General features: G+C 43.1%; 1 protein-coding gene across 1 annotated transcript in view; it reads right to left on the bottom strand.

The window, feature by feature from the left end:
* LOC124799099 overlaps nucleotides 1-26866 on the bottom strand; it is a 266488-nt gene that overhangs the window by 12774 nt on the left and 226848 nt on the right. The window contains exons 7-8 of the mRNA XM_047262637.1: nucleotides 21860-21994; nucleotides 13336-13546 (exon numbers count right to left, since the gene is read on the bottom strand). Coding sequence (XP_047118593.1) covers nucleotides 13336-13546; nucleotides 21860-21994 — 346 coding nt within the window. The remainder of the gene's footprint in view (nucleotides 1-13335; nucleotides 13547-21859; nucleotides 21995-26866) is intronic.

Below are 26866 nucleotides of genomic sequence, written 5' to 3'. Positions count from 1 at the left end.
CGCATTGCATTCTGCCGATGGGCTGAACTTCAGATTCAGAAGGATGAAACACTTATTAATTTGATTTTATTTACTAACGAGGCTACATTCACGAACCATGGGAATGTTAATTTGCATAACATGCATTATTGGGCAACTGAAAATCCATGTTAGCTGCGGAAAGTTGCACACCGTGGTCGGTGAATGTATGGTGTGAGATTCTGGAGAACAGAATTATAGGCCCGTATTTCATGGAAGGAAATCTTAATGGTAGAAAGTACACCACATTCTTGCAAGAAACATTAGGTCTGTTATTGGAAGAAATATCTTCAGGAACAAGGAACAGAGTGTGGTATCAACACGATAAGTGTCCGGCACATTTTTCGCTGATGGCTAGAAATGAGTTGCAGACACAATTCCCAAATCGTTGGATTGGATGCGGAGGAAATGTGTCGTGACCGGCTCGTTAGCCAGCCTTGAAGTCTCTGGATTTTTTCTTGTGGGGATTCGTAAAAGACGTTGTTTATAAAGACGTTCCAACTACACTTGAAGATATACGAGAGAGAATTGTCAGAGCATGTGATTCGAGAAGTGGAGATGTGATAAGGAATAGCACTCCATCCTTGATAAAAGACTGCAGCATTGCATCGATACCAATGGTCATCACTTCGAACAGCTTCTGTAAAAGGAGGTCCATGCCACCTTTGTGACCTTCGTTGACCTTCAAAGACCTTACTGTTACACATCATTGAATTCGTCTCGATAGCCGCTATCAGATAATAAGCACCAAACTATAGCATCCCATTTAAAAAAACAAAGTTGACCTTCATATCTCTGAAACTACCCCACCTAGCAACAAAAAACCAACGTCGCTGTCCCATGCAACTTTCGTCCCACAAAACTTTTCAGTTCCTATCATATTTTCGGAATTATTCTTGGTAGCAATAGTTAGTGACTCACCTGTATATACAGTATACATAGTCATCAATGTGAGTACGAAGTGACCCGTTCACTAGTTTCTATATTACTCGAACAAAATACCCACCCTCTATGAAAGCGTAGCATTTACTGATAAATAGCTGTGAGTTGTGTTTCTGTGTTTGTTAGCTAGGACACTATGAAGGGCGCCTCAGCCACCTTGTAGGAATGGATTTCCTTCTTCATCCAAATCCACCTTCGTGAATTTTGTCGTAAGTGTGTCTAGTCTAAGTGAATGTGATGAATTCGTACAGAATTTTATGTCATGCTTGTATTGCTGATGCTGAAAATACAGAAAGGAAAGAACGAAACGCGGTCTCGTCACATAACCAGCTCCTCTCGAATAATGTCTACTTTTCAATAGAGATTAACTTCCCCATCCAATGGAGGGATGACGATCAATAGTGTCACATACCCTCAACCCATCAGGCCCTGTGGAAACGTTTCTGACACTACCGCTGACAGGTTCGATGTGGGAAAACTGAAACCCAGGTAGATTGTGAATAACAGGTTTATAGATAAAAAAATAAAACCTCCTCTTTTCCTTCTTTGAAAATTAATCAAACACATGGAACATTTCTCAATCAATCCTCTGTCGTGAACAATGATTACGATATGTACTGTGTGCAAAGGAATGCTGAGGTACAAATGGTAAAATCAATGTTACCGTCTTACACTGCGCACTAGTTGTCTCCCACTGCGCGAACACCACCGTATCCAAACACCTAACACCACACAATTGTCGAATGTCAGTGCACATCGAGTTGTCTATGGACGCGTTTTCTGGGCTGTCAACGTCCGTCTATGAAAGTCTCTCCTGGAACCTCAAATAACCTGCACTCTGACAGCAGCTACTCTGTCGATCTCGGATCTTCACCTTCGACGTCACTTGCAGCTGTCCGCAGTCTTTTTTGTTCTGCATCGAACTAGACACAGCGGACCTCCAGGACTTTAGTTTGAGGGCTGATACTAGTGCAAAAGCACTTGGAAATTAATCATAGAAGACTTAGAGGACAGAGAGAGTGGTGCGAGAACACACTGGAAAGAACACAGTACAAACACTGCACCCAGAGGGTAGATATGTGTGTGTGAAGACTGGAGCAGTAAGATTATTGAGGCCGGAGAGCGTATGTGATTGCAAGAGCACTTGGAAAGTAGCCATGTTACGGCCGCAGGGAGTATATGAATGAGAGAGAGTTTTAGAAGTAACGGACGCCTGTATGTCGTGTAGGTGTGTGTAAGTATTGCAAATAGCAACATGTGAAAAGGAAGGACGAATAGAATAGAGTCGTGGCATGTTGACAGCAATGCCTCCAGTGACTAAACGTTTGGCCGAACATGAAGCAGTGTAGCGGAAAGAAGCATAGGGTTTACCAACAATGATAGCCCTTTGGTGGGTGTTGCTAGTGAAAGGTTTATGCATGGTAAAGTGCTGCTCCAAGCCTACAGCAGAGAAATTCTACGGAGCTGCTTCTGAGTCAGCAGAGACAAGCTGCGTGGAGCCATCCACAATCCACGGACCATGGAGGCACTTCGGGGAAGGTGGCTAACTCCCTTTGAAACTGTGGAGAAGCTGAATATTGTCTCCAACCACAGTGCTTCTTGCGTGAGGTGTTGTATCTGCTGCATGCCTTGTAACAGAGATAGAACGTGGGGATGACAGTGATGAGTATACTGCGAAGAAAACCGGAAGTTAGCACATCAAGGTGAGGAAAATGTAGCTGATAGGCTCCGAACACACGGAGGGTAGTAGACACGTCCACAAAAAAAAAAAAAAAAAAAAAAAAAAAAAGTGAAAACAGTGACGTCCAGGTGGCCTGTCAGTGGTGGGTCAAAATGCGAAATCTTTCTGCTTTCGCCAATCGTAGGATGAAACTTGGGGGCCGCCACCAATGTTGGGGCGGAACCGGAAACCATCGCCCATGGTGGGACAAAATGTGAAAATTTATCATTGTCGCCAATTGAGGGGACGAAGCTGGAAGCCATCGCTAATGGTGGAACGAACCGTAAATCTTTGAAGCCGTCACCAATGATGGGAAGAAACTGGAGTGGTGACGCTGGAGGTTAGCGGTAGCACTGGAGCCAGTGAAAATGTTTATCCTCTTCGCCTATTGTTTGGATTAAATTTTTTAAGCATGGCTGCTTGGTTCAGTGACCGTTTCTAAATTAAAATTGAAACAAATGAGCCCTCGGTCACTATTATTTTTAGTCTTATTGACCAGGTTTCAACACTTCTAAGAGTGCCTTTATCAGAATTAAAAACTATTAAAATGGACTATAACATAGTTACAAATTTATAGGAGATGATATTTTTATACAAGAAATACTGACTAACAATAAAAGACAGTGGCAGTACTTACATGTCACATATAAAACAATTAACAGGCCAGAATCGCTCTAGTCACAAAATATATAAAAAGGAATGCGTAAAGGCGCGCCACTATGGGGTGCTCGCACCTGTACAGCCGCCAGTTCTGATGAAGGCACTCTTAGAAGTGTTGCAACCTGGTCAATAAGACTAAAAATAAAAGTGACCGAAGGCTCATTTGTTTCAGTTTTAGTTTGGACTAAACTTTGAATGGTGGCACTGTAGGCAGTGAAAAATATCTACTGTAGTCGCCAATTTTTGGGATGACACTTCGAATAGAGACGTTGGAATCTTCACTGATGTGGTCCCCATTGGGCTCGACGTCAGAAAATTGATGCCTTATGTGGACTGTGAACAAAAGGATTAATGATAAAAACATTAAAGCTTCTCTTCTCTTTCTTTGCAGCTTAATTACAGAAACACAAAGAAGAGTTCTCAGTTAAATCTCTGTATTGAACAATGATTATGATGCGTTGAGTTCTATGCGCCAAGGAATACTGAGGCACAAATGGTTAACTCAGCATTACTGCCTAGTGCACTAGTTGTTTCTGACTGCATGAACCCACAACGCACCATAGTACCTAAGTAAGTGAGGTCCATTGTGGTAGAGGCTCAAACTCAGTACAGCACGACAAAGACTGCTGGTAATCGCACATAGTGTCGGAAGCGAAGATCCGAGGTCGGTAGACTGGCTGGCATCGGAGAGCAGGCCACAGCAGCAGACGGCGTAGAGCCCAGAGAACTCGTCCGTGGAGAGAGCGATATGAAATGCCTTTCTGTGACTGTGTGCTGGTATGATATGATCACGACTCACCGATAAGGTGCGAACTATTTGCTGGCACGTGACACACGAAGGAGATATATTGCCTGGGATAGCAACAGTGCTGTTGCGGATGCACACGCTGCTGTTGGTGCCTGGCGCCTCTCATGGCTACCGCTGAAAATTTTACGGACAACAAATCAAAGTGTTTGGTTGTTTTCTGGGATATTTGCTAACACAGACGAGAAGCGCTGGTCTGTGATGGGCCCTCCGCCGTGTAAACATGCTGTAGAGTTTGACGTCCGACGGTTGCTCACCGACGGAACGTATGTGAGTGTCTGGCTTCCGCGTGGAAGGCATGTAGCCACAGGCATAGCAGTATAGATCTCATCCGATGATTAGAAACTAGTGCGCAGGTGATCAGAAACTTTACGCTATGACATCTCCTGTCATTCCTGGTCAACTACTGATAAAATTTTCTTCCACCACTAAAATTCAAATCGCTTACCACCAGCTGAGCGTCACCTTAGTAACCTCGGCTATGGAGGTTGTTCTTTTGCGAATCACAAATGGCCGGCCGGAGTGGCCGTGCGGTCCTAGGCGCTACAGTCTGGAACCAAGCGACCGCTACGGTCGCAGGTTCGAATCCTGCCTCGGGCATGGATGTGTGTGATGTCCTTAGGTTAGTTAGGTTTAAGTGGCTCTAAGTTCTAGGCGACTGATGACATAAGAAGTTAAGTCGCATAGTGCTCAGAGCCATTTGAACCAATAACAAATGAATCGTTTGTGACGTTTTAACACGGTAATATTATGACAGTATTGAAGAGTCAAGAAAGTCTATTCTTCTGAAAATAATTTATTATCCTGCACAATCGCAATAGTTTCAAGACGAAACTACTGGGTTTGGCCCTTAGTAGCTTTCTTCAGATCACAAGAAAAACTTTGGATCGGTTGTACCTCTGAGGAAACCAAATAGTCAATGTGGCACTGCTCTGTTCCGTCAATGGTTGCACTGAAACATGCAATGTTGAATTAATATCCGAAGGTGATTTGCGATGGCCCAACCCGGTAAACTTATACTGACATTGCAGTGATTGTGAGGGATCATAAATGATTTTCGAAACAAGTCTTTCATCAATCATGAGTGTCTCCAGTACGGTTGAAATGTTATTTCCAAATTTGTTATATATCCTTTCACTATGGATTCATTTTTTATCCTTTGCTTGCTTTCAGGAATAATGTCGGGCAGTGTAGCAAAGATTCTTAAATATTTTGGAAAAGAAAATTTGAACAACGGTATATGGTTCATAGGCCTGCTAGAGAGCAGTTTGATGTCACCTTACCCCAGTAAAATTCTAGCTATCAATAGATTCATGCTCTAGAACTAACATAGCCCCTGCAGCTGATTACAATTTGGATTTCTTTTTCTTTTCAGTCATTGAGAAGCATTTTCACACCGCCACATCTCGTCACATAAAACACTGATTTGAGTAACGAAAGAGGCCATGAGCCATTTATTTGCCAATGTATAATATTTAACTACGCATTGTAATGATGTATTTTGAGGATTTACAAGGAGAAATGAATCCAGCGTCACTGACGCGCCTAAGAAACTGTAGACTAATTCAACGAGCATGTAAAAACATCGAAATTAAAGACAAACTCAGAAGACATTTGAATATTAAAAAGCAAGCGCACAACCCATCCTCCACTGCCAGACGATATCACTCTCTTTTTATCTCCTGTATAATATGGACGCACCATTACCTAGGCGTCATTATTAGACTAGTAATTTGTTAAACCCTACAGATAAATACTGTCATTTTGTTGCATGTGGGACTAGCATATGTGAAAGACGCAGAGTGGTTAATGAATGGACATTTCTACGTGATTTCTGAACTTTTCAGACCACTCAAGCTCTGTCATTGTATTTAACGTAAGTCTTAACACGTTATATGGACTTAACGTCCAAGTTCGTAATTATAGCGTCAATTACTCTAAATTTGTTTTTGATTAATCATTTACTTTCTATGTGCCAATTTTTTTTTTTTTCCAGAGCCAATCGTGTCAGACGTGTCAGTCGAGGCCGACGTTAACATACTACTTATATTCACCCCTTGTAATATTCTTCAAACTGAGTTTTAAACTGGCCCTTAGGTACATTTTCAGTGAGAGTGACGTCCGGGAGTTCCTTAGCAAACTTTACTTCTCCAACTGCACATCGCTCGCACAAAACCTCACTGTTCCACAATGGTACGCAGCACTTTCTAAACGGGAAAGGGAGCCATGCAAGTATATGTTGCTTCCCCTCCTCAATCTGATGCTTAATAATAATAATATTTCCTTACATCAGATCATCTGTCTTCTGACTGGTTTTATACATTCTTACAGTAGCACTTACACTCAGCTTCCTCAGTGGCCGGCTGTATTTAGTCCAATCTCACATTTCGGTTAGAATTTTTGCCGTCTACGTTTAGCTTCAGTGACAGGAAAGTTATTTACAGACTACTTAACACATCCTAATGTCCAGTGCCATCTTGCACTTAATTTTTTCCACACATACCTGTGTTTGCTGAATCTGTTGAGACCCCCCGATTCCTTATTTTAATGGTGCACTGAATTTTCAACGTCCTTCTGTACCACCGCTGTTTTGGACTGCCAAGACTGCTTCTTTCGTAGTCTCTCCTCCCGTTCGTAACCCATTACTTCTTTCCAGAGCAATAGAATTCCTTCATTTCATGTACTACATGGTCCCCAGTTTCGATGTTAAGTTGGTTGCTAATCTCTTCTGGTGCTCTCAATGCTTTCGCATTCTTTGATTTACTCTAAATGCATGAATTGTATTGTATTCTATTGTATGTTAACTGGGCGCCTAGAAACGACGGAGAGGCTCCGTCCCCGCCTCAGCTGCAGTAGTCCACAACACCACGGCGACTACCGCAATCCACTCCTCCACCGCCCCACAGCGAACCCAGGGTTAGTGAGCAATTCGGCCCCCGGTGGACCCACCCCCACCACCTCCCCCCACGCCCCCACCCCCCACCCCCCCCACCCCACCCAGGGAACGTTTCACACCAGACGAGAATAACCCCTATGATTGCGTGGTAGAGTAATGGTGGTGTATGCAGCAATCGCCGACATAGTGTAGCTGAGGCGGAATAAGGGGAACCAGCCCGCATTCGCCGAGGCAGATGGAAAACCGCCTAAAAACCATCCACAGACTGGCCCGCTCACCGGACCTCCACACAAGTCCGCCGGGCGGATTCGTGCCGAGGGCCAGGCGCTCCTTCCCAATCTGGAAAGCCGTGCATTAGACCGCATGGCTAACAGGGCGGGCTAAAGGTATGTACAGTCGATGGACAAAAAAAATAACACATTGCCACGCCTAATACGGTGTGGGAAACGTTTGGCATTTAAAACAGCTTACAGTCGTCTCCCAATGCATAAATTAAGGTCTTGTTTGATTTGCAAGGGAATCTTATACTATTCTTTCAGCAAAATAGTGGGATGTTGAGGTAACGAAGATACAGGTGGACAGCGGTCATGTAACCTTCCCTCCAAAGCAAACCACAAAGTCTGAATAATATCAAGATCTGGTGTCTGTGGGGGCCAGGGAGGATATGACGGTTCGTACTCAGATCCAGTCGTGGACGACGCGAACTGCGTGAGCAGGGGCGTTGCCGTCTTGAAACACGGCATCACCACAGAGGAATAAACATTGTTCCACGCGATGTACCTGATCAGCCAAAATGGAATGCGACTTTGTAGAACACTCGCGGGGCCCAAGGAATACCATGATATGAGTAGCGAAATCAACTCCTACCATGTTTCGCTCTTGCGACGTAACTCGACAAGAAGTGGGAGACAGTGTGCAAGAAGACTCATCCGACCCAATGGCATTCTACTATTGTTCCATAGTCAAGGTTTATCGGCTTCTGCATCTCGTTTGCCAGTTACCGACATTTTCATCACTGATTGGTGATTTTGGAATTCCAGCTCTCCCTGCAAAATAATGCTTCAAATGGCTCTAAGCACTATGGGGCTTAACATCTGAGGTCATCAGTCTCCTAGACGTAGAACTACTTAAACCTAACTAACCTAAGGACATCACACAAATCCATGCCCGAGGCAAGATTCGAACCTGCGACCGTAGCAGCAGCGCGGTTCCTGACTGAAGCGCCTAGATCTGCTCATCCACAGCGCCCGGCGTTCTCCCTGCTGTTCCATGCTTGTGGACCTCCTTTCGTGTTGTTTAGTCCCAACAGAATTCGCCAGTACGACATTCAGCTCTGTTGTCAGTTTTGCATATGTCATCCTCTTACTTCTCGTTGTTGTGACTTAGCGTACGGTGTTCTTCTGCTTTCCCTATATGCGGTTTATATCTCGGATTCGATGCGTTTTGAAACAGCCACCACTTCAGGTACGTTCTTAACGGAAGCTGCGACCATACGAGCACCAACAAATTGTCCTCGTTCGAATTCACTTAGCTCCGATGTCGTGCGACTAGGGCCCGTCGGGTAGACTGTTCGCCGGGTGCAAGTCTTTTGATTTCACGCCACTTCGGCGACTTGTGAATCGAACTTAGCTCCGATATAGTGCACTCACAGCTGCACATAACGCTGTTCTGACTGCGACTGACACTCGCAACATATTTACCACATCGCACAGGTGACATGTGTGGTGAAATAAAACAGCGCAACTTGCAGGCTTGGCCAGCATCTTCATTCATATTTAAGTGTGCTTTTGTTACGTAGTTTCTATAATTTTGTCCAAATCCTGTACATCAGTTTGTTCGTCTCAACTTCACCGATATCACCGTGGTTTGTCGTAAACAGTTATCGTGTACTTCCTGTATCAGCGGTCGTTGAACAGTGGCCCTCGGGAATCAAGTGTTCGTGCGGCCCGCGGTTCTCAGCTGTATTCTGTGACAACAGGAATCAAGCAGCTAACAGACGAATCCAAATACGTCAGCTTCCGTTAATATATTTTTAAGAGTAGTTTTCTCGCTCAGTAACAAACAAAAATACTAACAGAGACAGTAATATTTTAAGAAGTACATAATTTTAATTGGTGTTGGTAAATTCGGCCAAAGTGGTATGTAACGTGGCCACTGCAGAATTAATAGAAGCGAGAGATGAAATATTTTATTGTTTGCCTTCCAATGCTGACAATTCACGAGCGTGTGCAGCTATCACCGATTAGCTGCTGTGGTATAAATACCAAACAAAAGTAACATGGATTCGTGAATGTGGATAACAGAGATGGTCCTCTTCAAACGTGGTACATGTTTACAGCAAGTAATACTCAATCAAGGCTGTTGGCAAGTAAAGCTGTTGCAGTACAATGCAATGAGCAAAGGAAAAATGTAATTTAAAACATTTCTGATCCTCCAGAATGAGATTTTCACTCTGCAGCGGAGTGTGCGCTGATATGAAACTTCCTGGCAGATTAAAACTGTTTTCTCATTCTGGAAACATCCCCCAGGCTGTGGCTAAGCCATGTCTCCGGTATATCCTTTCTTTCAGGATTGCTAGTTCTGCAAGGTTCGCAGAAGAGCTTCTGTAACGTTTGGAAGGTAGGAGACGAGATACTGGCAGAAGTAAAGCTGTGAGTACCGGCCGTGAGTCGTGCTTCGGTAGCTCAGATGGTAGAGCACTTGCCCGCGAAAGGCAAAGGTCCCGAGTTCGAGTCTCGGTCGGCCACACAGTTTTAATCTGCCAGGAAGTTTCATTTCTGATCCTGTCCCATATAGCAGTTACTCTTATTAATTAATATAAAATCCTAATTTATCGAAGTTAGCGGTCAATAGTAAGATCGGGAGAGTAAGGTGTGGTAAAGTGACCAGGATGACAAAAGAGACCATTGCACATTTTTTGCCCTGAATAGCGCTCCTGCCTCTTCTCAGGATCACCAATGACGACATGGCGTCCGACCGGGAACAGTAGCCACATTACTCGTTGGGAAAAGTGTCCTAGGCGTTCACCCCAAGAAGAGTTAGTTACGTCAGGAAAACACGCATAATACAACAGATAAAGCTCATCTCTAAACCTTTTCATATGCAAAGCTTTCACCCGGCTTTCTATCATTTTGTGACAATTTTGAATTAAAGTATATTATTTAAAACTGCCTCTATTGTGTTATATTTGGCCCAGTACAATAAGTCGATTGTAAACGGTGTGCTGTAGCCGCTTGGTATTCTTTCAGATACTAGGGTGTGAAGACTACTAGAAAACGTCCCTCGAGATCGGAAAAACAAACATGGGATGCTTCTGCGATGGAAGTGGCCATAGTATTCGATTGGTTACGAAAAATGGGTCATTGCGTAAGACTTCAGAAAAACACATGTAATATTTTATACTTCACTTAAAAATTTAATGTGTTACCTTATACACTGAAGAGCCAAAGAAACTGGTGTACCTGCCTAATATCGTGTATGGCCCCGCGAGCACGTAGAAGTGCTGCAACACGATGTGGCATGCACTCGACTAATTTCTGAAGTGGTGCTGAAGGAAATTGACGCTATGAATCCTTCAGGGCTGTCCGTAAATCAGAAAGAGTACGAGGGGGTGGAGATTTCTGAAAAGCACGTTGCAATGCATCCCAGTTATGCTCAATAATGTTCATGTGTGGAGAGTCTGGTGGCCAGCGGAAGTGTTTCAACTCAGAAGAGTGTTCCTGGTGACACTCTGTAACAATTCTGGACGTGTGGGAATGCACAATGGACGTGAATGCATTCAGGTGATCAGACGGGATGCTTACGTGCTTGTCACCTGTCAGAGGCGTACTTAGACGCATCAGAGGTCTCATATCACTCCGACTGCACACGCCTCACACCATTACAGAGCCTCCACCAGCTTGAACAGTCCCTTGCTGACATGTAGGGTCCATGGATTCAGGAGGCTGTCTCTACAACCGTACACTGCCATCAGCTCGATACAATCTGAAACTAGACTTGTCGAACTAGGTAACATGTTTCCAGTCATCAATAGTATAACCTCGGTGTTGATGGGCCCAGGCGAGGCGTAAAGTTTAGTGTCGTGCAGTCATCAAGGGTACACGAGTGGGCTTTCGGCTCCGAAAGCCCAAATCGATTATGTTTCATTGAATAGTTCGCACGCTGACAATTGTTGATGGTTCAAAATGGTTGAAATGGCTCTGAGCACTATGGGACTTAACACCTGCGGTCATCAGTCCCCTAGAACGTAGAACTACTTAGAACTAACTAACCTAAGTACATCACCACATTCATGCCCAAGATTCGAACCTGCGACCGTAGCGGTCGCGCGGTTCCAGACTGAAGCGCCTAGAACCGCTCGGCCACACACCGGCCGGCACTTGTTGTAGGCCCAGCACTGAATTCTGCAGCAATTTTCGGGAGGGTTGCACTTTTGTCACATTGAATGACGTTCTTCATTCGTTATACCGGATTCTTGATATCCACGGTACATTAGTGAAATGGTCGTACGGGAAAATCCCCACGTCATCCCTGCCTCTGAGATGCTGTGTTCCATCGCTCGTGTGACGACTCTAACACCACGTTCAGAGTCACTAAAATCTTGATAACATGCCGTTGTACCAGCAGTAACCGATCTAACAACTGCGCCAGACGCTTGTTGTCTTATACAGGGTGGTCCATTGATATTTACCGGGTCAAATATCTCACGAAATAAGCATCAAACGAAAAAACTACAAAGAACGAAACTTGTCTAGCTTAAATGGGGAAACCAGATGGCGCTATGGTTGGCCCGCTAGATGGCGCTGCCATAGGTGAAAAGGATATCAACTGCGTTTTTAAAAAATAGGAACTCTCATTTTTTTTACATATTCGTTTAGTACGTAAAGAAATATGAATGTTTTAGTTGGACCACTTTTTTCGCTTTGTGACAGATGGCGCTGTAATAGTCACAAACGTGTAAGTACGTGGCATCAAGTAACATTCCGCCAGTGCGGACGGTATTTGCTTCGTGATACATTACCCGTGTTAAAATGGACCGTTTACCAATTGCGAAAAAGGTAGATATCGTGTTGATGTATGGCTATTGTGATCAGAATGGCCGCCAAGCGTGTGCTATGTATGCTGCTCGGTATCCTGGATAACATCATCCAAGTGTCCATACGGTTCACCGGATAGTTACGTTATTTAAGGAAACATGAAGTGTGCAGCCACATTTGAAGCGTCAACCACGACGACCTGCAACAAATGATGATGCCCAAGTAGGTGTTTTAGCTGCTGTCGCGGCTAATCCGCACATCAGTATCAGACAAACTGCGCGAGAATCGGGAATCTCAAAAACGTCGGTGTTGAGAGGAATGTCGTTACACGCATTGCCAAATGCAATGTGGTTGATGGACATCATTTTGAGCATTTATTGCATTATTGTGGTATTTACAGGTGATCACGCTGTAACAGCACGCGTTCTCAGAAATGATAAGCTCACAAAGGTACATGTATCACATTGGAACAACCGAAATAAATGTTCAAACGTACCTACTTTCTGTGTTTTAATTTAAAGAACGTACCTATTAGTAACTGTTCGCCTAAATTTATGAGCCATATGTTTGTGACTATTACAGCATCATCTATCACAAAGCGAAAAAAGTGGCCCAAGTAAAACATTCATTTTTCTTTACGTACTAGAGGAATATGTAATTAAAAATGGGGGTTGCTATTGAATAAAACGCAGTTGATATCCGTTTGACCTATGGCAACGCCATCTAGCGGGCCAACCATAGCGCCATCTGGTTTCCCCCTTAAAGTTAGACAAGTTTCGTTCTTTGTAGTTTTTTTCTTTTGACGCTTATTTCGTGAGATATTTGGCCCGGTCACGATCAATGGACCACCCTGTGTAGGCGTTGTCGACCTCTGCGCTGTATTTTGCCTATTTACATATCTCTGTACTTCAATGCGCATGCCTATACCAATTTCTTTGGCGCCTCAGGGTAACATGTAAATTCAAAACGTGTAAGTTGTAAGCTTCTATCAGTCACCATGGGTTGGTAAATATTGAATTTCCATTTGAGTGACCACTTTATCCTCCCCCCGTCCCCCTCCTTTCTATTCAGCGCGAGGAGCCGTTTTACTGTGTCAATACTGGTTCTTATTAAAGAATTTTGACGACCACTGCCCTATATCGTCTCACGCACATACATCTCACAGCCTGTAACGAGGAGCAGCGTCCAGTTGGGGAGAGAGCAAGAGAGGTGAAGAGCAGAGTTCGGTCCCGGCCGCTTGGAGTGGCCGGGGACTCACCTTGCGAGACGTACACGTTGATGGTGTCGGGCTGGGTGTCGGGCGCGGCGCACGTGTAGTTGCCGGAGTGGGCGCGCGTCGCGTGCGACACGACGAGCCGCGAGTGCGTGCGCGGGCCCGGCTCCGTCATCACCGACACGCCGGCCACGCCGCTCTGGTCGAGCGGCCGCTCGTTGTGCCACCACAGCACCGGCCGCGGCGCCGTCTCGCTCTGCCACAGAACGCGCCACGGTGCCCAATTACCGTGAGGCATAACCAAACAAGTCTACGTCTACACGTGCACTCCGAAAGCTACTGCGCAGTGCGTCACTTCGTTGGTAGGGGTTGGGTTGTTTTGGGGAAGCAGACCAGACAGCGAGGTCATCGGTCTCATCGGATTAGGGAAGGACGGGGAAGGACGTCGGCCGTGCCCTTTGATAGGAACCATCCCGGCATTTTGCCTGGAGCGATTTAGGGAGATCATGGGAAACCTAAATCAGGATGGCAGGAAGCGGTATTGAACCGTCGTCTTCCCGAATGCGAGTCCACTGTCTAACCACTCCGCCACCTCGCTCGGGGCGTCACTTCGTGATGAGCAAGGAACGGGTGGAAGGAGTGGGGATGCGGCGGTGGGAAGGAGGAAGAGGGAGGGGGGAACTGGGTATTCTTAACGTCAAGAATAGCAAATTTTTATCTTATTCCATTCGCTAACCCTTTAACTGCTCTGGACGTGTTAACGCGCGCGCCTTTGTACCTGTACCTGTGTACTCTGAACGTGTTTACGTGCGCCACCACACATTCAGAGAACCCGGTAGAAGGATTGGTGGCGCGCGTAAACACGTTCAGAGTACACAGGGACAGGTACAACGGCGTGCTTGTTAACACGTCCAGAGCAGTTAAAGGATTAAGTGACCAAGTGTTCCCTTAAGCACATTTATGTTCTTGGCATAATTAGGGCTGTTGCGTATCGTATGTATTCGTTAAGGAATATTTGACGAGACCCAGAGTACCGTTTAGTTTTCTGTTTCAAACGTTTTGTTACTCTCATGTTTTGTTCCCGCGCAAAGTTTGTTTTGAGTAGTCTGTTGTCAGTAGAAAACCAGTAACAACAGAATAGGTCGGACTCGCAGTAACATAAACGTTTCATCGCTCGCCTGTCTCCATTCCCGCATGCCTTTTGCAGACTCGATAGTTTCGTATTTCTGCGATTTCTCATTCTCACCAATGTCGCTAGATACGCGGAATACCGAATTGTCAGTTGCCATGTTGTCTTTCCTGCGCGCAATTCCTACCCTCTTCAGTTACAGTCTGCAATGTTTGTAATTCTCCAATTCCTTACTCCAAGATACGTATTAAGGCATGTCATAGACCGAATGTGGAAACTGTATGTATCCAAGATAACCGGCCGAACGCGGCAGCCACGACGCTTTTTGAAGCGTCTTCGAAGGCTCCATACTCTTGCACCATTACAGAAAAAGTTTGTAAGCAGCTTTCTGCCAGATTTCAAACTTCTGGGCTGCAGAAGGAGACACTTTTTGAGTTTCCAAAACATGAAGCTTTCTATTGCAGTGCAGTCTCCGGATACTTTTGATCAGGTAGATAGTGTACGTGATTTTTTATTTATGTTAAGGACTGGAAGCGCATGAAGTCAAGATCGTACATAAAATCATCTTCCGTTGTGTTGATTACGAATTACTGCTAACAACCTAGCCATCTTCACATCATAAAACATTCTTGATTAGTGTTGCTGCCATTACGGCTCCACATATCGTTAGAATCTTCCTTACAATGTCAACATCCACAAATAATTAAAAACAGCGTTACGTGACGAATAGCTGTTCCTCACTGCTCTAGATACCCAACATCGGCGAGTATGGCGGAAATAGGGGAGAGATGTTACCATTCCAACGTTCTGGAGAGAAACAGCTATGTTACTCCAACATCAGACATGACTTCAGGTCACAGATAGTTGTTAATTAGGGAATTCTAGTGGCACAACAGTACGTCCTCATGTGTTTACCGGTAATGTGACAGCAGCACTGTAGCAGGTTTAAAAAGGACAAAGCTCGCCCAGGCACTTGTCTCTATGAATTGCGTGCAAGCTCTCCAAATCTGTCCCTGATGGTTCATCTGGGACCAGTTCGCGTTTTAACTACATCCTAGTTTCAGTAACCAGGATATCAAGGACCAGTTACAGCAGTTATGGGCTAGCTTGACTCAACAGAAATACAACGGCTCTATATATCCTTCCAAACCAAATCATGCATATATCTCGGCCAGAGAGGGTGAAACATTAAATTAACAAGTGGGTTCACACTGCCAAGTTCTTTGTAAATTTGACATGATTTTCAATTTTACACAGTATCTTTTATAGCTGAGCTATAGTGTAAGTGGGCAACGCCCTTGCCGCAATGGATACACCGGTTCCCGTCAGATCATCGAAGATAAGCACTGTCGGGTGAGGCCGGCACTTGGATGGGTGACCATCCGGACCGCCATGCGTTGTTGCCGTTTTTCGGGGTGCACTCAGCCTCGTGATGCCGATGGAGAAGCTATTCGACCGAACAGTAACGGCTCCAGCCACAGAAAACCATCGTAACGACCGGGAGAGCGGTGTGCTGTCTACACGCCCCTCCTATCCCATTCGTCATCTGAGGATGACGTGGCGGTCGTATGGTCCGATGAGCCACTTGTGGCCTGAACACGGAGCGCTTTTATAGTTTAAGTACAAATGGGTAAAAGGACGAACAGGTGAAACGATGAACGGTAAACAACAACGGTAAATGGTGGGCAACATATTAAACGTCATTGCCCTCATGTGATGTTACTAAGTTCAGTGTCATTGATGGTATCACAACAAAACTTCCCTCACTGGATCTTGAAGCCAGGACCTCTTGATCCACATCCTGGGTAAACAGTAAGTGGTAAACAGTGCCTGTTACCCACTACCCATTTACTGTGCGCCATTTATCATTATCCATTTACTTTTACTCATTAACCATTATTGGTTTAACTTTTTCCATTTATCCATTACTTGTTACCCATTACTGGGTACCCGTTACCTGTTATCTGTTAAGTTGTTACTTATTTACCCATTACTCGTTAACTAATTACCCAAGAGATTTTTGCCAATTACCTGTTACGTGTTATCCATTTACCATTTACTGTTGACAGTCTACTCTTCAGTTATTCGCTCGCTCACCCATTTACCACTTACCAGTTTGTGCTTGCAGAGTGTTGCGCAAAGGTATGGAAAATCATGTTTTTTTGTGTTGCTGACATGTTTTTTCAGGTGTTTCTTTCGTGGATAGAGCACTGAGGCACTTGTCAAATGTCGTATCACAATTCCGATGTGGAAAATAATTAAATCGAGGGCCTGTTGTCTTTACACCGAGCATGGTTCACTATGTAAAGTGTAGAAATTTACGACTGATGTGTAAAAAAACAAGAGCATAAAGCAACAGTTGAATTACTTTATCATATTGAAGTTTTCGAAAATATTAGCTGAAGTAAACAACCTACTTTTAATATGTTAATTACATTGCCTGAGTGAACATTCGGTTTTAACTATTTATGGAGAATATGTTTTATACTCATTGTGATGACAAATGGAATTCGTCACAGAACATACAGGGCTATTACAAATGATTGAAGCGATTTCATAAATTCACTGTAGCTCCATTCATTGACATATGGTCACGACACACTACAGATACGTAGAAAAACTCATAAAGTTTTGTTTGGCTGAAGCCGCACTTCAGGTTTCTGCCGCCAGAGCGCTCGAGAGTGCAGTGAGACAAAATGGCGACAGGAGCCGAGAAAGCGTATGTCGTGCTTAAAATGCATTCACTTCATTCAGTCATAACAGTGCAACGACACTTCAGGACGAAGTTCAACAAAGATCCAACAACTGCTAACTCCATTCGGCGATGGTATGCGCAGTTTAAAGCTTCTGGATTCCTCTGTAAGGGGAAATCAACGGGTCGGCCTGCAGTGAGCAAAGAAAGGTTGAACGCGTGCAGGCAAATTTCACGCGTAGCCCGCGGAAGTCGACGAATAAAGCAAGCAGGGAGCTAAACGTACCACAGGATGGTGCTCCACCGCACTTCCATCATGATGTTCGGCATTTCTTAAACAGGAGATTGGAAAACCGATGGATCGGTCGTGGTGGAGATCATGATCAGCAATTCATGTCATGGCCTCCACGCTCTCCCGACTTAACCCCATGCAATTTCTTTCTGTGGGGTTATGTGAAAGATTCAGTGTTTAAACCTCCTCTACCAAGAAATGTGCCAGAACTGCGAGCTCGCTTCAACGATGCTTTCGAACTCATTGATGGGGACATGCTGCGCCGAGTGTGGGAGGAACTTGATTATCGGCTTGATGTCTGCCAAATCACTAAAGGGGCACACATCGAACATTTGTGAATGCCTAAAAAAACTTTTTGAGTTTTTGTATGTGTGTGCAAAGCATTGTGAAAATATCTCAAATAATAAAGTTATTGTAGAGCTGTGAAATCGCTTCAATCATTTGTAATAACCCTGTACATGTTCTCAAGCATCAATTTGTTTCGGCAACAGCCTTGCATAATGGATAGGCTCTAAACATGAAATTGTGTTTCAACAAGAGAAATTACTATTAATTCTGAAAATCCAATGTAATTTGCTCTGGTCTGCTGTTCTCAAGACCTATCTGAAACAAAATCGCGTTATCAAGATTCACCGACACGATGCGTGTTTCTGTGTTCAAATCTTGTTTAAAATTTGCTATCGTAAGTTCCATACAAAGTGGTTTGAAATTTACTAAAGTTTGGTGTAGTTTGACCTGTGTTTCGACAGCTACTCTTTTCGCTTCTGAGTTTGATATAAGTATCGTAATTTTTTTTCCCTTTTAAGCATAACACTAATTGAGATCAATATGGTTATGGAAAGACTGTAGTAAAACTGCATACTTTAGAACATAACAGAAAAACAAAAATAAAATATACTGTGTGTGCGAAAAATAAGTGTGTGTGTATGTATGTGCGTGTGTGTGTGTGTGTGTGTGTGTGTGTGTGTGTGTGTGTGTGTGTGGACGGTGGGAGGGCTTGCATGTGCGTGTGTGTGTTTACGAAAGTTGTTTCGTAAATAGCACTGTGCAAAATTACTGTACATACTTTTAAGCATGGCAGGCTTTAAAAATAATATGCTACGCTGTGACTGGCCTGAGAAATATATCTGCCAGTAACATCACAGTTTTTGTTTTTACTTTAGCACCATCTACCACTTTTAATTTTTAAATTTATCCTACGTTTATCACTATCTGCCACCTTTAATTTTTTTGACTACTTCCATCTTTCTTTAGTTTTTAAATTTCCTAGCAGCTTTAATTTTTAAATTTATCCTACTACCTTTAATTTTTTGAATATCCCACCATCTGCCGTCTTGGATTTTTGAATTTTCTGCCAGTAATATCTTAGTGACATCAATATGTTCAATGTCACTGATGGCATCAGACGGAGAGTGTCTCCTCTCTTGCGCTAGGCGCATGGAAAGTGGCCCAGAATACCCATAGATTTCCTACTCACATCCTGTTAACACATTAAGTGTTAGTTCGTTTCCTCCTTACCTTTTGGGTGCTTCACTTTTCTTGTCAGGTAGTCTATTAAACGGCCTGACTGCTGCTAATCTTGTATTGGATATTACAATGTAGTTTGTCTTTGTTATGAGATTTATTTTGTACTTATCTACATTTCTCTACATCAGCCCCAGAGCAAATTTTGAGTAAGTCTTTCGACATTTCCAGATGATCGTCCAGGGAATATCCTTTCTCGTAGTCCATAGTACTGTCAGTGAAAAATCTCATAGTCGAAAGATTCCTCCCTAGATTTCTTGGCTAGCGCAAGGGCAATGTGGATCGTAACAGATAAGTGTAGCTGTTGAATATTTTCTTTTTTATGCGTAGTAAGATGTTTGTGTATTTGGTGTCTACAAATGATGTTTCCTTTCCTGTGTTGCATGAGTGATGTAGGAAGGAATCGACGTTAAGAATATCCGGTCAACTTCACCATTTGGTTGACGACCACAGGGAAGACTCTCGAGTGCGAAAATTTTTGAAGCAATGAAGACGTCGCATAATTTTGAATTGTATACAGTTAGTAAGCCATAGTGTTAGTCAAGATGGTTACGATATAATGTAATGTATGCCACGAGTAGTCTTTACCTACGTTACGTGGTTCATGTTGTATGAGGAGAAAGAAATAAAATTAGTAAGAACTGTATAAAGTTTCTATGAGGAGTTTTGAGTGCTCTTAAAGAAAAGGTGTTTGGTGTCGTCTGAAATATTTGGATTTAGTAAGAGGTAACAAGATTTGTCTCAGCTGTGAAGAAACTGCGGAAAAGTAAAGTCAATTCGTTCGCCATACAGTCGACAACGAGAAGCATCTGAGAAATGTCACAGTTCATTTACATGACCTCTTATTACTGCAGCCTGTGAAAATAGGTTGCACCAGAGTACCTATGTGCTGACATTTTTATTTGGAAGTGACACCGCTAGTGAAATTGGGAGACGTTTTTGATGTATGATAATTTTGACATTTTCTGTAAACATGATTAACTTAAGGTCCAGAGAAAAGGTAACTTGCCGGTTCAACCAGGAAAAGAATCTTTGGCCAAAGGAGCTTACGTAGATGTTTGTGAAAGTGGGATATAAATTAACTGAAATGGACTTCGGCAACATGTACACCAAGCGAAAATTAAAGAGAAGAAATCAGTGTAAACTGATGTGCCAAAATAACGAGAGATAGGACTAGTAATGTACACTTATTAGCGTTGATAACTCGCTGCCAAATATATAAATATCGATTTCGATGTAACCACAGCAGCGAGAGGCACACAGGTGAAAATTCGACATAAGTGGCTCAAATTAACATCGCCGTACTAAGCTGGAACACTTATCTCTATATCTGCTCAGACACAAATTGCAGTCTGTATAATTTAGGTAAAAATTTATACGGAGCTAATGGACAGCAACCTTGTGTAGATGTGTACTGCTAGCGAAGGAGTACTGCAATGCGTCGCTACTAGACTTATAGAGCACGTACCACCACAGCACAGGTCCTGTCACTGCGTAGTGGGGCTGACGCTATTTAATAAATCGTTTATGCATATTGAGAATAAAATGTAACACTCTAAAATGAAATGAGACGCTGATGGCTGTAATTGTTTATTTCCTTATTTAAATGAATACATTTCACATTACAACAACGAACACGAGCTCACAGCAACTTTTTAATCTATAATCGCCAATCTCGATACACAGTTCATGCAATGAGCCGGTTGCACTGCCCGTCGTTGAGATGTGGGGTAGCATTGCTTTAGCTTGACGGGTGTAGCCGCTTTCCCACTCAGGCGCTGCGGGTCCAATCAGTTATGGGAGGGAGACAGGAACCGGCGAAGGGTGAGTGTGACCGCGTCAAGACACGGATTGCAGTAAAAGTCTTTGTTGCTACACCAAGTGTGAGCAGACATAGGTATGCTCTCTGTTCTCCGATTACTCGTTCTTTTGTATCCGCCCCATGTTTTATAGGGATTTGTCATGGTTCACGTGGGTGATCAAATGATCCTCGAGTAGCCGCCTTTATTTTTCACCATGATCTTCGCCCATTGAATTATATAAGCTTTTATACACAACATAATACTGTCTTCATCATCATTCCTTTTAGAATGCAATGATTTCCACTTGATGAATTCTTAAGGTGTACTGAGTTTAGTGTCAAGAATTAAAAATCGAGGAGAGAGGTAAATAACGGAATAACCGGAGACAGTGATAAAACCTTAGCTGCAAGGAAGCTACGAAATACCGTAGTGACGTAACATACGCGACAGTAAATTACACACTGGTGATAAGCTAACCCTCTGCAGGCATGACACAACAGATCCAAGAATTTTGAGAACATAAGGCGACGATTTCAGTAACTTTTGTCATAGAATGCCTGTTCTAAAGGTGAAAGTCCAAAGCAGTTCGGTAATTAATGTTCATATGGAGCTACTATGACAACAGGTTTAAAAATTCGGCATAGTTGTTCACACAAAACTCTTTTCGTCTCATGGGTATTCACAAAACTGAATGATCAGAACAACTAATTTATTGAAAACTGTTTAAATATGACATGGTAGCAATACACTGTCGACTGTAACAGCGACCAACACAATCAGAAAAAATTATTTGTTATAGTCGCAATTTTTATTTTGCCTACTGGCTACAGGTTTTGGTGCCAAGCACCATCACCAGGCCACTCCTCAACTCTCTTCCCAAGCAGGTGTATCATACACTCGCACACCTATTCGGAAAGGGAACACAACAATCGCGCGTCAGAGGATTGTCTGACGATGATACTTGGTACCAAACTTGCAGTCGGTACGCAAAATAAAATTTGCGACAGTAGGCTACAGCAAATAATTTTTGCAGTTAACATGTTTATTTAATTTCTTTTACGAAATTGAATTTTGAACTCTTTATTGGCGATACTGTAAAAATCAACCAAAAGAAGACTGCGTCAACGTACATTTTCGATTATGCAGACGAGAGAGATGGTGCTACCCTCCCCGATGTGGTACTCCCCGTTACCCAGGATGAACGCTGTTGGCACCGTCACATGTAGGTTGAAGTAGTGCGACATCAGGCCGTTGTCCGTCGCCACCTGGAAAACAAACAGATCAAAACTGCGTCTCGAAAGCTAAAGTAAGATATATTTGTCTTTTTACGCTACAAATAATCCTGTTTCTCAACTAAGGCTCACTATAATTAGTTTCAATTGTAAACTGATTATCAGATTTCTGTGTAATCGCCAACATATGTTTGCACAAAATATCAGTGACCATAACTTCTAACCCGTCAATAACAAGTCACATAGCTTAGTTCAAATGGCTCTAAGCACTATGGGACTTCACATCTGAGGTCATCAGTCCCCTAGACTTAGAACTACTTAAACCTAACTAACCTAAGGACATCACACACACCCATGCTCGAGGCAGGATACAAACGTGCGACCGTAGCAGCAGCGCGGTTTCGGGCTGAAGCTCCTAGAACCGCTCGGCCAAAGCGGCCGGCTCCATTGCTTAGTGTCTCTGTTTCTCTACACCTGTAAACTTTCTCTGTACCGTCAGCTCTGCACACAAATAGCGACATCTTCACATGCATCGGCTACAGCGTGATGACGACATGACCCATCCAAAACTGATCTGTCTATTTCCTAGAAGTACAAAATACCAACCAAACTGTTGTATGAACAAATCCCTGCATTATTCTTGACACTCATAATGCCTTACGCCAGCCCGTTCTCTCCTATACAAATGAATGTTGCCTACATGTCCGTTCTTCCCAAAATTTTAATGTTTCTTCCAAATATTTAAATGGAAAACTGTCTGACGTAAATGTTTATCCTCCCAGACAGTGACTAGTTATCAGCTCACTACATTTATTATTACCGGATGAACAGTGAATCAGAAACCAACATTACAGATTTCCTTATGTACTGAAGCACTAAAGAAACTGTTATAGGGCCGGCCTGTGTGGCTGAGCGGTTCTAGGCGTTTCAGTTTGGAACCGCGCGACCGATACGGTCTCACGTTCGAATACTGCCTCGGGCATGGTTGTGTGTGATGTCCTTAGTTTCGTTAGGTTTAAGTAGTTCTAAGTTCTAGGGGACTGATGATCTCAGATGTTGAGTCCCATAGTGCTCAGAGCCATTTGAACCAAACTGGTATAGGCATGTGTATTCAAATACAGAGTTATGTAACCAGGAAGAACACGTCGCTCCGGTCGGCAATGCCTATATAAGACAAGTGTCTGGTTCATTTCTTTGATCGGTTACTGCTGTCATAATGGCAGGTTATCAAGATTTAAGTGAATCTGAACGTGGTATTATAGCCGGCGTACGAGCGATAGGATACAGCATCTCCGAGGTAGCGACGAAGTGGGGATTTTTCCTTACGACTATTTCACGAGTGTACCGTGAATACGAGTATGAGGAATCCGGTAAACCATCAAATCTCCGACATCGCTGCTGCCGGAAATGATCCCGCAAGGACGGGGACCAACGACGACTCAAAGTTCTTTCAAAGTGACAGAGGTTCCATCCTTCAACTCTTCCGCAAACTGCCACAGATTTCAATGCAAGGCACGCAACAAGTGTCAGCGTGCGAATAATTCAATGAAACATCATCGATATGGCCTTTCGGAGCCGATGGCCCACTTGTGTATCCTTGATGACTGCACGACACAGCCGGCCGGGGTGGCCGAGCGGTTCTAGGCGCTACAGTTTGGGACCGCGCGACCGCTGCGGTCGCAGGTTCGAATCCTGCCTCGGGCATGGATGTTTGTGACGTCCTTAGGTTAGTTAGGTTTAAGTAGTTCTAAGTTCTAGAGGGCTGATGACCTTAGAAGTTAAGTCCCATAGTGCTCAGAGCCATTTGAACCACTTTTGCACGACACAAAGCTCTCCGCTTCGCCTGGGCACCTCAACACCGATATTGGACTATTGATGACTGGAAACATGTTATCTCGTTGGACTAGTCTCGTTTCAGACTGTATCGAGTGAATGGACGTGTTCGGGCATGTAGACAACCTCATGAATCCATGAACCAAGCATGTCATCAGGGTACAGTTCAAGCTGGTGGGTAATTATGTGGGGCGTGTGCGGTTGGAGTGATATGGGCTCCTGATACGTCTAGATACGATTCTGACAGGTGACACATACGTGAGCACCCTGTCTTATCACCTGCATCCATTCATGTCCATTGTGCATTCCGCCAGGCCTGGGCAATTCCAGCACGACAATGCGACACCCCACACGTCCAGAATTGCTACAGAGCGGCTCCAGGAACACTCTTCTGAGTTTTAACACTCTCACTGGCCACCAAACTCCCCAGACATGAACATTTTTTAGCTTGTCTGGGATGCCTTGCAACGTTCTGTTCAAAAGGGATCTCCACCCCCTCTTACTCTTACGGATTTATGGACTACCCTGCAGGATTCATAGTGTCAGTTCCCTCCAGTACTACTTCAGACATTAGTTGAGGCCATGCCACGTCGTGATGTGGCACTTCTGCGTGGGCCCTACACGATATTAGACAGGTGTACAAGTTTCCTTGGTTCTTCAGAGTATACCTTAAAGTATTACTCTGTCGTCCCTTTAAAAGCATACCTCTTCACATCACTCGATTCTAACTCATGAGTCTATGAAGTGGTGGATCTTTTTTGTCATCGGTGATTCGAAGTGTTAGCTCTCCCATAGATGAAATCCATGTTAACCATAACCACACAGAAAATTATTTTGCATAGATTTAAAAATTATGAGTGTTTAATGTGACATTTTTCCGGAAAAACGAATGTGTTGCGAGGTTACTCTACACAATGAGAATGACAGAAGGCATAACTTGGCCTGAGAAAAATAAAATTGGGTTTATTTATCACAATTCGACATTTTAATTATTGTCTTTATATAATTACATTTTGATAAAAAAGGTTAATATGTATCAACGCTTGTCCTGATGTAAGACATAGTTTAAGAGCGCTAATCTAATCATGTTAAATAAATACAATAAAAATGTTAATATGGCTTGCTCCAGCCCATTCTCGCCTATACAAATAATTGTTACCTACATATGCGTTCTTCCAAAACTTAATATTTCTTCCAAATATTTAAATGGAAAAGTGTCTGACTAGATGCCTTGCTGCAGCCCATTAAATTTATTTATATAGCATCACAGTTCGAGATTATAATTATTGTCTTTACATAATTTCATAAAATAGATTACTATGTATAAGCCCTTCTAGACAACGAATCTCCTTTGTACAGTATTACATCCACACAATACCACTGAGATAATCAACTTTAAGGACTAAGTACTTTAAAAAAAATGGCATAACCCTTTAATGAAGCTTAAAATTTTTACGATTTTTGTAAACTTTAAAACATAGTTTTTAATTACATTTGTTCATATTATGTTACTGTTAAGTACATTTGAATGAGTACTTATTTATTTTGTGTGATTTTAATAATCTATAACACATGAAAATATCACAGAGTATTCTCCAATTTGAATTACTCGCGTATTATCGCAATGCAATATTCAATTATGGTTGGTATTGCTAAAACTGGAAATATAATTAACGTGAATTTAACACTCTATAATGACTGAAAATATCACGCAGTACTCTCCAGTTTGAATTACTCGCGTTTTTTTCTCCCCACAATATACAAGTATGATTGGTATTGAAAAATTTGAAAATGCGTTCTATGCTTTATAACGTTCACCTCTGTAGAGATGGCTTAATGAGTGCCTGTCAGTTACGAGTAATAACGTTTTTAACGTATGTTAAAATGTGGCAAATAATTGTTGAACTAGTTCATACAGTTATGTTATTTTCCAAATATAGTCATTTAATTTTAGTTATTTTAAAATCTGTACTGACTGCCTTCATTGCACTTCTTGTGAATGCTCGCCACACGAGCTAACGGACTGTCCGTCACCATTATGAGAACAGAGAGTTCATGTGACATGCGTGATTAGGGAGATATCTTGATTGTTATTACGCTGGCCATACTCTAGATCACTAGACAGCTATCTAGAACTGTCATGCTTTTTTACAGACCAATCTTGGGCAGCATCAAGTAAACATAGATAAATAAATCGTTACATAGAATATGTAAACATTATTTACCTCCGAATCCTCAAGATCCCAAGACCAGACGAAGGAAAAAAAATTACAGAAAACAGTTTTTCTTGAAGGGACTTGCTAAAATCCTTGAAAATTTTAGAGGATAAATGGCCGATAACTGTTCAGTTTAGCGCAAAGTCACGAACGCAGGACCTTCAAAATAATTTGCTTGCATATGTTGTCGGGTGTGGCCTATCTATGTCTGTGTCCGAAAGGACAACAGTGCACAATGTTTGAAATCCAATGAGGACGTTGCACCTTAGTTCATTCTCTTCTAAGCTTTATTAAAGAAATAGAAGTACAAGTTTTTCTGCTTATATTTACACGAGTGCATGATTATTTCCAGCAATCTGCAACGCTCCGAGATTTCTGTACTCACAGAACGAATATTCTTTCGAGATCGAAGAAATTTAATCTCTGGCATTCAGAGAAAGTATGCATGATTTTGGTTTCCAAACAATGATATGATAATATTGATAGTGGTTTTCGGCTTAGTGTGGCGGTGTGGGTCGTGCGGCACGCAGCTAGAAAAACAAAACAGTAGATACCAACACGCAGCTGCCAGACCTCTGCCAGCCAGCTACGCAGACATCTTCTTAAATCTCTCACTTTCCAAGCATTTATCCCTACCTGCGGGGTCTGCTTTGTAAATACTGATTTGGCATGGTTAGCTTGCAACGGGTGGCCAGATGCCCTTCCTGTGGCCACCCTATACCTCCCAGGGGCGGAAATAGTGTACCCCAACTGTCTATGTCTAGTGTAAATCATGAAATAGTTCGAATGTGTTTCAGTTGTCTGCGAGTCGTGTAACTGAGTCGGGACGTGGGGACCAGCCCAGTATTCACCTAGG

The sequence above is a fragment of the Schistocerca piceifrons genome, chromosome 5 (assembly GCF_021461385.2).
Source record: "Schistocerca piceifrons isolate TAMUIC-IGC-003096 chromosome 5, iqSchPice1.1, whole genome shotgun sequence".
Taxonomy (NCBI): Eukaryota; Metazoa; Arthropoda; class Insecta; order Orthoptera; family Acrididae; genus Schistocerca; species Schistocerca piceifrons.
This window is presented reverse-complemented; position numbering and strand designations above follow the sequence as displayed.